The 12,412-nt window shown below is 37.2% G+C and overlaps 1 protein-coding gene across 1 annotated transcript in view; it reads right to left on the bottom strand.

The window, feature by feature from the left end:
• Positions 1–1,312: 1,312 nt before the first annotated feature.
• Positions 1,313–12,412, bottom strand: part of IQCH (IQ motif containing H) — a 229,497-nt gene continuing 218,397 nt past the window's right edge. Inside the window, 3 exon segments of the mRNA XM_061430164.1 lie at positions 1,313–1,838; positions 1,841–1,922; positions 10,097–10,205. Of these exon segments, the coding sequence (XP_061286148.1) occupies positions 1,810–1,838; positions 1,841–1,922; positions 10,097–10,205 (220 nt within the window). The 3' untranslated portion in view covers positions 1,313–1,809.

Genomic DNA, 12,412 nt, shown 5'->3' with positions numbered 1-12,412 from the left:
ATATATGCTAAAAGATAATGGACTATGCTTCTTTTCAAATGTTCTGTAATTAAAACATTTCACTAATTTAATCTGGTCCTCTGGCTTCTTTCAGGTAATTACTTGAAGTGATTGTTTTATTATACCAATTTTTCTCCTTTGATTTTGAAGCCATCGCTTTTTAGGTAGAGAACCTGACTCTCTATCACTTTCCAGTGAGACCTTAATCTGAATATAAGGCCTGAATTTGGAAACAGGCATTCTGTGGTATCTGTTAATAATAGAGGCAAGAAGGAAAGTGCATTGTTTGAGAAACTGATTATGTGGGGTAAAAAAAAAAAGGTACGGGAGAGTAAACTCATTTTACTCTTGCCAGCAGCTTGAGGCCCAAGAGTGCTAATCAAAATTCACATATAAAAACTTCCCTGATAGATTTTAACAGTTTTGTAGTATTAAGAAGGGGATCTCACTATGTGAAAGATCCACTGCTGTGCTGAACAAAACAGAGACAGTTTTCTTTTAAAGTCCAGAGCAGATGAGAGCCATAAGGAGACAGAGGGTTTCATTTACTCTCAGGACACGATTGTGCCAGTGAACTAATGAGTCTCCTGGACCTTATGTTGCTCTGGCTTCAATCGAGGCGAGACTCTAATGGGCATGTAGTACTTCCTATCCGTCAAGTGTCTGGACAATGGGCCCCTCATATGGATTAGAGCGATCTGGCAAGAAAAAGAGGTCATCGTTGTACCTAGCACAAGCAGGAAACCTGGCTAATTACTCCACTTCCAACTATAGCAAAACAAAAGCTGACACATACACACACAAATGTTAATTGTTTTGCAGAAATTCAGCCTATAGCTGAGGCAGAGTTAACACATTATTGAAATTCCATAGGTAATAAATACCCCTCTTTTCCTCTACACACTCAAATAGTTTTAAAGATATAAAGGTCATTCTTTAAAACAACTCTGTGATTTGTGACTTGCATATTTCACCCTTCAGTTAAGCTGGATGATGTAGAAATACTTTCAACAGTTACAAAGCAAACACCAAGAGTGTCAACACTGCATAATTTTAACACTTTGCCCTTTAAAAGGTACTGTTGAATTAAGCTTGTAAAAATCCTACTGCTGTATTAATGGAGAGCTAGAGAATACAAATGTTTATTCAAGATAGAGGGCTGAGTTACACTGTTAAACTAAGAGCAGATACTGCCACCTAGATACATTCTGATTCTTTATTTAACTAGATGTTGGCTTATTTTACTTTTTGAAAAATGGCAACAACAGACAATAGTGGCTGGCACAATAAAAAGACAATGAGTGACAAAAGATCACTTTACAAATCCACAGAAATGTAATTTTCTTGGGGGAAAAAGAGACATTTCCATTTTGCCAAATAGCGAGGATTAAGCCTTTATTCAATTTTTTACATGCAGAAGACAAATTATTATTAGGAATAGGAAGAGAAAACTTTATAGAATTTTTTTTTTTAAATCTTCATAATCCTGAAGTTTATAAAGAGATAGATGCAGAAGTGATATGAGTCAGACTTGTAACTTTCTTGATAGCTTATTTCGTCCTGTGTTTGGGAAGAGGAAGAGATTGATTGAAATGATAACACAAATAGGTTTTGGTTTAATAAGTAAAATAAGGTTACTTAATAAACAGTTTTTAAAGAAAGCATTACATTATAATCTATTCTGTTCCCCTTCCTAGCAAACAAAGCAAACTAACTTTCCCTTCCTTTTATTCCTAACAGAAAAATGAATGTTGCCCATTTTTTGGCTTCAGATTGGAATCCAAAATCAGTAAAGTGTTCCAGGATCATTCATTTATCAGGTTTAGAGAGGGTTTTTAATGTTTGGACTGTAGGTTTTCTTCAAATCTCAACTTGTTTTCCTCTGTTACTCCTAGAATGGCTTCAAGGTCATCAATGGCAGCCTGTAAATGAACAGTGAAAATAATATTTGTTACTTAAAGACCTCTTATAAGTCTTCCATCCAGTCCATCAAGCATTTTCTCCTTTTTAAAGTTAAGTATGGTTTAGATCAGTTCTGCTCAAAGTGTGTTCCACTAACCAGCAGCCATCTATTAATTGTTGGTTTTCAGTCTTAACGAAATGGGTTAAAAACTGAAAGGATGAACTTGGAAACCTTTATAGAGATTTTTGTGTCTATTAAATATAATGAAAAAATGGGCTTCTGTTTAATATGTCTTCGATTTTTTCATTTTGTTTTTCTAGTAATTCATTTTTGTTGTATTTCACATCTATATCGACGGATAATAGATCAGAAAAAATACAACAAACAGGTCCTTCATTGCAGTTAATTTGAGATGCCCTAGTCTGCTGCTGCTGCTAAGTCGCTTCAGTCATGTCCGACTCTGTGCGACCCCATAGACAGAAGCCCACCAGGCTCCACCGTCCCTGGGATTCTCCAGGCAAGAACACTGGAGTGGGATGCCCTGGTCTAGTCACCCTAAAATGAAGACTAGTCGGCTGATGAGAGCATTTATTTCCATTGGTTTGGGGGAGGAAAAGTGGCACATTTCCATGCATTTTATTTAGTTTTTTTTTTAATTGAGGTAAAATTCACGTATCATAAAATCCACCATTTTAAAGTGTATAATTCAGTGGGTTTTAGTGTATTCATAAGAAACCATTACTCTATGTTATTCCAGAACATTTTCATCACCTGAGTAGAAATTCTATACCCATTATCTGCCATTCCCCATTTACTACCTCTCCTATCTCCTGGTAACCTCTAATCTATTTTCTATCTCTGTGGAATTGCCTACTCTGGACATTTCATGTAAACGAGTCATATAATGTGTGGCCTTTGTGTCTTAGCATAATGTTTTCAAGTTTCATCCATTTTGTAGCATGGATCAGAACTTAATTTCTTTTTTATGGCTAAATAATATTTCATTGTATCTGTTATCTATTTTTACTTTGGTTGTTTGCACTTTAGGTGTTATACCTAAGAAACCATTGCTAACCACAAGATCACGAAGATTTATACTTAGTATTCCAATGTATGAAATATTATTCATTTAATATGATATAATGGCATTCACCCATTTATCTGTTGATGGGTATTTGGGTCGTTTCTACCTTTTGGCTCTTATGAATAATGTTTCTATTAACACTAATATATGTTTCATATGAGCATATATTTTCAGTACTCGGGTATAAAACTAGGTGTGGAATTGCTGAATCATATGGTAATTTTGTTTAACATTTTGAGGAAATATGAAACTATACATGGCAATGACACCATTTTATATTCCTATCAGCAATATGTGAGGGTTCCAGTTTCTCCATATCCTTGTCAATGTTTGTTATTATGTCTTTTTGATTGTAGCCATCTTAAGTGTGTAATGGAATCTTGTGGTTGATTTGGATTTCCCTAATAACTAATGATGTTGAGTGTTTCTTCATGTTTTTACTGTGTATTTGTATATCTTCTTTGACAACAGTCTATTCAAGTCTTTTGCTCACTTTTTTTTCTTTTTTCTTTTTAATTTTATTTTATTTTTAAACTTTACAATATTGTGTTAGTTTTGCCAAATATCGAAATGAATCCGCCACAGGTATATATGTGTTCCCCATCCTGAACCCTCCTCCCTCCTCCCTCCCCATACCATCCCTCTGGGTCGTCCCAGTGCACCAGCCCCAAGCATCCAGTATCGTGCATCAAACCTGGACTGGTAACTCGTTTCATACATGATATTATACATGCTTCAATGCCATTCTCCCAAATCTTCCCACCCTCTCCCTCTCCCACAGAGTCCATAAGACTGTTCTATACATCAGTGTCTCTTTTGCTGTCTCATACACAGGGTTATTGTTACCATCTTTCTAAATTCCATATATATGTGTTAGTATACTGTATTGGTGTTTTTCTTTCTGGCTTACTTCACTCTGTATAATAGGCTCCAGTTTCATCCACCTCATTAGAACTGATTCAAATGTATTCTTTTTAATGGCTGAGTAATACTCCATTGTGTATATGTACCACAGCTTTCTTATCCATTCATCTGCTGATGGACATCTAGGTTGCTTCCATGTCCTGGCTATTATAAACAGTGCTGCGATGAACATTGGGGTACACGTGTCTCTTTCCCTTCTGGTTTCCTCAGTGTGTATGCCCAGCAGTGGGATTGCTGGATCATAAGGTAGTTTTATTTCCAGTTTTTTAAGGAACCTCCACACTGTTCTCCAGAGTGGCTGTACTAGTTTGCATTCCCACCAACAGTGTAAGAGGGTTCCCTTTTCTCCACACCCTCTCCAGCATTTATTGCTTGTAGACTTTTGGATGGCAGCCATTCTGACTGGCGTGAAATGGTACCTCATAGTGGTTTTGATTTGCATTTCTCTGATAATGAGTGATGTTGAGCATCTTTTCATGTGTTTGTTAGCCATCTGTATGTCTTCTTTGGAGAAATGTCTATTTAGTTCTTTGGCCCATTTTTTGATTGGGTCATTTATTTTTCTGGAGTTGAGCTGTAGGAGTTGCTTGTATATTTTTGAGATTAGTTGTTTGTCAGTTGCTTCATTTGCTATTATTTTCTCCCATTCTGAAGGCTGCCTTTTCACCTTGCTAATAGTTTCCTTTGTTGTGCAGAAGCTTTTAAGTTTAATTAGGTCCCATTTGTTTATTTTTGCTTTTATTTCCAATATTCTGGGAGGTGGGTCACAAAACAATGAATTTCACCTTTTTCTCAAGTGCACATGGAACCTTCTCCAGGATAGATCACATCCTGGGCCATAAATCTAGCCTTGGTAAATTCAAAAAAATAGAAATCATTCCAAGCATCTTTTCTGACCACAATGCAGTAAGATGAGATCTCAATTACAGGAGAAAAACTATTAAAAATTCCAACATATGGAGGCTGAACAACACGCTGCTGAATAACCAAGAAATCACAGATGAAATCAAAAAAGAAATCAAAATTTGCATAGAAACGAATGAAAATGAAAACACAACAACCCAAAACCTGTGGGACACTGTAAAAGCAGTCCTAAGGGGAAAGTTCATAGCAATACAGGCATACCTCAAGAAACAAGAAAAAAGTCAAATAAATAACCTAACTGTACACCTAAAGCAACTAGAAAAGGAAGAAATGAAGAACCCCAGGGTTAGTAGAAGGAAAGAAATCTTAAAAATTAGGGCAGAAATAAATGCAAAAGAAACAAAAGAGCAAAAATCAACAAAGCCAAAAGCTGGTTCTTTGAAAGGATAAATAAAATTGACAAACCATTAGCCAGACTCATCAAGAAACAAAGGGAGAAAAATCAAATCAATAAAATTAGAAATGAAACTGGAGAGATCACAACAGACAACACAGAAATACAAAGGATCATAAGAGACTACTATCAACAATTATATGCCAATAAAATGGACAACGTGGAAGAAATGGACAAATTCTTAGAAAAGTACAACTTTCCAAAACTGGACCAGGAAGAAATAGAAAATCTTAACAGACCCATCACAAGCACGGAAATTGAAACTGTAATCAAAAATCTTCCAGCAAACAAAAACCCAGGTCCAGACGGCTTCACAGCTGAATTCTACCAAAAATTTAGAGAAGAGCTAACACCTATCCTGCTCAAACACTTCCAGAAAATTGCAGAGGAAGGTAAACTTCCAAACTCATTCTATGAGGCCACCATCACCCTAATACCAAAACCTGACAAAGATCCCACAAAAAAAGAAAACTACAGGCCAATATCACTGATTACATAGATGCAAAAATCCTTAACAAAATTCTAGCAATCAGAATCCAACAACACATTAAAAAGATCATACACCATGATCAAGTGGGCTTTATCCCAGGGATGCAAGGATTCTTCAATATCCACAAATCAATCAATGTAATACACCACATTAACAAATTGAAAAATAAAAACCATATGATTATCTCAATAGATGCAGAGAAAGCCTTTGACAAAATTCAACATCCATTTATGATAAAAACCCTCCAGAAAGCAGGAATAGAAGGAACATACCTCAACATAATAAAAGCTATATATGACAAACCCACAGCAAACATTATCCTCAATTGTGAAAAATTGAAAGCATTTCCTCTAAAGTCAGGAACAAGATAAGGGTGCCCACTTTCACCATTACTATTCAACATAGTTTTGGAAGTTTTGCTCACTTTTTAATTGGGTTGTTTTTCTGCTGTTGAATTGTAAGAGTGCTTTATATACTGTGGACACTAGAGATATCATATACATGATTTGGAAATAATTTCGCCAGTTCTCTAAGTTGTCTTTTCACTTTTGTAAGTATCCTTTGGTGTACACAGAAGTTGTCAATGTTGATGGAATCCAACTTAGTATTTTTATGTTGCTTGATTGCACTTAACGTATATCTAAGAAGCCATTGCTAACCACAAGGTCTTGAAGATTTATACCTGTTTTCTTCTAAGAATTTAAAACTTTTAACTTTTACATTTATGTCTTTAATCCAATTTTACTTAACTTTTGTATTTGCTATGGAGTTGAGAGGTACAGCTTCATTCATTTGCATGTGGATATCCATTTGTCCCAGCACTATTTATCAAAAAGACTATTCTTTTTTCATTGAATGGGCTTGGCGCTTGTTGAAAGTCACTTGACTGTAAGAGTGAAGATTTGTTTTTGGACTCTCAATTCTATTCCATTCATCTATACGTCTGTTCTTATAACAGTACCACATATTCTTGATTACTGTAGCTTTGTAGTAAGTTTTTAAAATTTAGAGGCCCTCTTTGTTCTTTTTTCCCAAGATTATTTTGACTATTTTGGATCTCTCAAATTTCCAAATGAATTTTAGGATTATCTTGTCAATTTCTGCAATAAAGCCAGCTAGGATTTTGATAGGAATTGCAATGAATCTATGAATCAATTTGGAGGGTACTGCCATTTTAGCAATGTTAAGTTTTCTGTTCCATAAACATAGAATGTCTTTCCACTTATTTAGATCTCCTTTCTTTTATGCTGTTTTGTAGTTTTCAGCAGACAGGTCTTATACTCGTTCTGCTAAACTTATTCGTAAATATTTTATTCTTTTTTATTTAAAAATTAATTTTAGATTGTTCATTGCTGATATATGGAGATACAACTGATATTTATATTAATATATAGCTATTGGGTCTTAAAAACTTGCTGAATTTATTAGTTCCAACAGATTGTTTATGAGTTCTTTAGGATTTCTATATACAAGATCATGTCATCTGTGAATAAAGATAATTCATTTCTTTTCAAACTTGTGTCTTTTATTTCTTTTTCTTGCCTAACTGTCCAGGCTAGAACCTTCAATATAATGATGAATAGAAGTGGTGAGAGCAGACATCCTTGTCTTGTTCCTGATCTTGCGGGGAAAGCTTTCAGTCTTGCACCATTAACTATGAGGTTAGCTGTGGCTTTTTCCCAGATGCCCTTATCAGGTTGAAGAAGTTACTTTTTAGTCCTAGTTTGTTTGAGTGTTTTGTTTAATCAAGAAAGGATGTTAAGTTTTGTTAAATGCTTTTTCTGCATCACCTTTCATTTTTATTTGGCCTTTACTTTGCTGGTAAATCCTTGTTTACAAACTGAAAATACTTATCAGGCTGCAGTTAGGATAGTAGACAAAAATACTACCAAAAATGAATCTATTACACTTTTTAAGTTTTTAAAAGTTATTCCTATTTTATCAAAATTTAAAGTTTTTACCTTTGGACCTTCTGCTAAGACACTTCAGTCGTGTCCGACTCTGTGCGACCCCACAGACGGCAGCCCACCAGGCTCCCCCATCCCTGGGATTCTCCAGGCAAGAACACTGGAGTGGGTTGCCATTTCCTTCTCCAGTGCATGAAAGTGAAAAGTGAAAGTGAAGTCGCTCAGTCGTGTCCGACTCTGTGTGACCCCATAGACGGCAGCCCACCAGGCTCCTCCATCCATGGGATTTTCCAGGCAAGAGTACTGGAGTGGGGTGCCATTGGGTTAAAAAAAAAAGTCAAGATAGCAATGATTCACATGAGATGCAGAAACCATGAGATATTTAAAAGCTACTGGCAGATGCATGTTGATGGATGGCAAAACCAATACAATATTGTAAAGTAAAAAAAAATAAAAAATTAAAATAAAAGTAGCTGAGAAAGTGAAAAAAAATAAAAATAAAAGCTACTTCAGAATATCTGACTTCTGGTGATTTTTAAAGTCAGACAAAGGGCAGAGAGAAAAGGCCTTATTTTGTCAATAGCAGTTGGCTCTGCCAACCTCAAGTCCGAGGTTGGAGTCTACTAAGTCTGCATGGTTTGGGGGATAAACTCTGTGCCTTAGTCTGCCCAGGCTGCTATTACAAAACACTATAGATGGGGTGGCTTAAACAACAAAAATTTATTTCTCACATTTCTGGAGGCTGGGAAGTTTGAGGGCAAGGCGCTGGCTCTTTCTGTTCCTGGTGAGAGCTCTCTGGTTTGCAGACAGCCATCTTTTTGCTGTGTTCCCATTTAGTGGGGAGACAGAGACAGAGACAGACAGAGAGAAAGAAAGAGTGCAGGGTCTGTGGTCTCTTATAAGGACACTGATCCCATCATGAGGATCCCACCATTATGACTTCATTTAAACATAATTACTTCCCAAGGTCACCTTCTTCATATATTATCATACTGGGGATGAAGAGTTCAACACGTGAACTTTGGGAGAACATAGTTCAGTCCACAGCACCATCTGATCCTGACTATTAGCTGTATTTGGACAGACTAAACTGATCACGTGCAATAGGCTCAGAATTTTGCACATTATGGTAACAGATGAAATGATGCTAGCTGGCAGGAACTTAGAATATAAATGATGAGCACAGATCCTTTAGAAAGACCAGTGAAAGTTGATGCAACACATAAAATCACTCTGAAGAGCAAAGCATTATCATTATTACTGTTATAGAGGGACTCTTGAGAGTCCCTTGGACTGTAAAGAGATACCAGTCAATCCTAAAGGAAATCAGTCCTGAACAGTCATTGGAAGGACTGATGCTGAAACTGAAGCTCCAATACTTTGGCTGCCTGATGTGAAGAACTGACTCCATAGAAAAACCTGATGCTGGGAAAGATTGAAGGCAGGAGGAGAAGGGGACGACAGAGGATGAGATGGTTGGATGGCATCACTGACTTGATGGATGTGAGTTTGAGCAAGCTCCAGGAGTTGGTGAAGGACAGGGAAGCCTGGCATGCTGCAGTCCATGGGGTCTCAGAGTCAGACATGACTGAGTGACTCAACTGGCTGAGCAGGACTGGGCCCTAGCTCAAGGAAAAAAAAAAATTCCAAATTTTTATTTTTATCAAGCTTTTGTTGGGCTTTCCATTTAAGAGAAAAATCACATGTGGTTTCTAATTGAATCTCCTGAGTTACTTGACCCATTCAAACAAGATGAAGGCTGACTGGGAACCAGATGCACACTCCAGTGAGCAATATCAAGTGTTTGTCTCTGTTTAGCTGATATTTTAAAAATTTTGGTATATCTTGCTCTCATTTTCTAGAGTTTAGAGAGTTCTAGACAATTACACGACTGGATTTCCTGAAGCAACATCCTTAGGTGACGTTTGGAAGCTTCAAAACGTTATGATGATATACCTGTCCCACTTCAGCAAAATGGGGTGGAGCAGATGGCTTACAAACATACTGAGGTTTTCTTCTGTTTCTCCCTATACACGTTGTCCTTCATGGGATTGCAGAACTTTTCTGGCTTTAGAAACTTAGACTTCCCAGGAATCCTTAGCCAGATATCGTATTATCTGAAATATAGGTAGCTTATAGTCAGGATTTTTGGTCGTGACAGTCTCTGTTTTGGCTCCATTGTGGCACTTCAATGTCACCTTCAACATCAGAAAGCCCTGTTGTCTTGTAAGCTTAGATTTGGAAATAGCAAGTTAAAACAAGTCTACTATATTTAAAGAAAAAGTTTCAAACTATTAAATTTAACTAACAGGTTCAGTGGGAACCTTATAATATTGACCCTACATGCTGTAAAATATGTACCGCTTACAATGAAAAAAAAATGGTTTAGCACTTGTTTACAATACAGCATGAGGTATTTTCAGCCCTTGTATAGAAATTAACCAGGATCGTTAGTTAATTAACACCTCACCTTAAAATTGGTCTCGCCTTGCATATTAGGTGCTGATATTTCTTGATGGATGATGAAGAGATTGCGAGCAAAGGTCATGAGGACCCCCTGGAGATCCTCACCGATTGTTCTGTTAATGATATCCAAACAAATGAGTTTACCAACGATTCCCCTCACATGCTTAAAAACAATCACCCTCTCATTTGTGCCTGTCTGGTGATGGAATTGAATGAGTATTTTCAATCTCACAAGGTGGCAATCTTCAGGGAGATATGAAAGATGAGGCTCCATTTTAACTTGTCAACAAAAAGGATTTGTGTAATAAATATTTTTTATTAATCAACATAGCAGAATGTAGGAACAGGTTCAGTCATTCCTAGCAAAAGGCCACCACTGAGCTAGGACACTAGAATTAGCTCATTTTAAAAATTGTTAGTTTAAGAGAATTGTTTCTCAGTGTAATTCATGCTTAACAATTTACTTGCCTACAGAGACATTGGCACCTCAGTATTCTGGAGACTTTCATCTAGGGTTTATTTTCTGTTTCATGTATACAAGTGATTCCTGCCACTTATGAATGCATCCCATCTATGTGCAGAGGAGAATGTGCCCCATTCATGAATAGCTGTCTTTATAAACCTGAACACACATTTAAAGAAGATTTCAGAGAACTTGGAAACCATCTTGTAGGACTAAATTATAGTCAGTGAACATTCCCAAACCACTAGATCATTGTAAATTTTAACTTGGAAACAAAACTGCAGGGTACTTTGCTAGCAATTATTCAAACTTTTTTTAATCAAAGGAAAAAATAGATTAAATGAATGGATTAATTTTTAAAAAATTGTTCTGTCCTGAGGGGGTGAACCTAAAGAGCTAATGCCTCTTAAGGCAGCTGAAAATAACTTTGGAATTACTTCTTTGCCAGTTGTTATCTGTAAAGTAAGTCACCGTAGAGTCAGGCTTAGACCCTTTTGGAATGGCTTCCTTACAGCCTGATTGGGCTTTCCTTGGATCAGGTTGGAAGTACAAATCTTCCCAGTTCCAAGACAGGAGACCAGAGCTCTATGCCTTGCGTCTGACTTTGGGGAAGCTACTTAAGCTCTCTGGGTTTTCATTTCTTTTCTCTGAGATGAAGGAAGTGGACTAGACAAGTACTTCCAAACTTCTTGAGTTATATTCCCCCAATCCAAGGACCACCTTATAGCTACTGAACATTGGTATCTTTTCTTTTAATAGAAAAACCAATAGCCAAAGGCAAATTTTTGTTGTTGTTGTTCAGTCATTAAGTTGTGTTGGATTCTTTGCCACCCCATGGACTGCAGCACGCCAGGCTTCTCTGTCCCCCACTATATCCCAGAGTTTGCTCAAATTCATGCGCATAGAGTTGGTGATGCCATCTAACCATCTCATCCTCTGCTGCCACCTTCTCCTTTTGCCTTCAGTCTTTCCCAGAATCAGGGTCTTTTCCAATGAGTCAGATCTTTTTCAGTGAGTTGGCTCTTGACATTAGGTGGCCAAAGTATTGGAGCTTCAGCTTCAGTCCTTCCAATGAATATTCAGAGTTGATTTCCTTTGTGATTGACTGGTTTGATCTCCTTGCTCCAGGGAGTCTCCAAGGGACTCTCAAGAGTCTTCTCCAGACCATAGTTGGAAAGCATCAATTCTGTGCTCAGCCTTCTTAATGGTCCAACTCTCACATCCATACATGAGTACTGGAAAAACCATAACTTTGACTATATGACCTTTGTCGGCAAAGCAATGTCTCTGCTTTTTAATATGCTATCTAGTTTTGTCATAACATTCCTTCCAAGGAGCAAGGAGATGGTTTATGTATCTTTTAATTTCATGGCTGTAGTCATTGTCCACAGTGATTTTGGAGCCCAAGAAAATAAAATCTGCCTCACCCACAGTAGTAGATATAATGGTCATCTGAATGAAATTCATCCATTCTCATCCATTTTATTTATTTTCCATTGTTTTAGAACTAATCTTTTTTAATTTTTAATTGTAGGATAATTATTTCACAAAATTGTGATGATTTTTGCCATACATCAACATGAATTGGCCATAGGTATACATATGTCCTGGAGAAGGCAATGGCACCCCACTCCAGTACTTGTGCCTGGAAAATCCCATGGACAGAGGAGCCTGGTAGGCTGCAGTCCATGGGGTCGCTAGAGTTGGACACGACTGAGTGACTTCCCTTTCACTTTTCACTTTCATGCATTGGAGAAGGAAATGGCAACCCACTCCAGTGTTCTTGCCTGGAGAATCCCAGGGATGGGAAGCCTGGTGGGCTGCCGTCTGTGGGGTCGCACAGAGTCGGACACGACT

The sequence above is a fragment of the Bos javanicus genome, chromosome 10 (genome assembly GCF_032452875.1).
Source record: "Bos javanicus breed banteng chromosome 10, ARS-OSU_banteng_1.0, whole genome shotgun sequence".
Classification (NCBI taxonomy): domain Eukaryota; kingdom Metazoa; phylum Chordata; class Mammalia; order Artiodactyla; family Bovidae; genus Bos; species Bos javanicus.
This window is presented reverse-complemented; position numbering and strand designations above follow the sequence as displayed.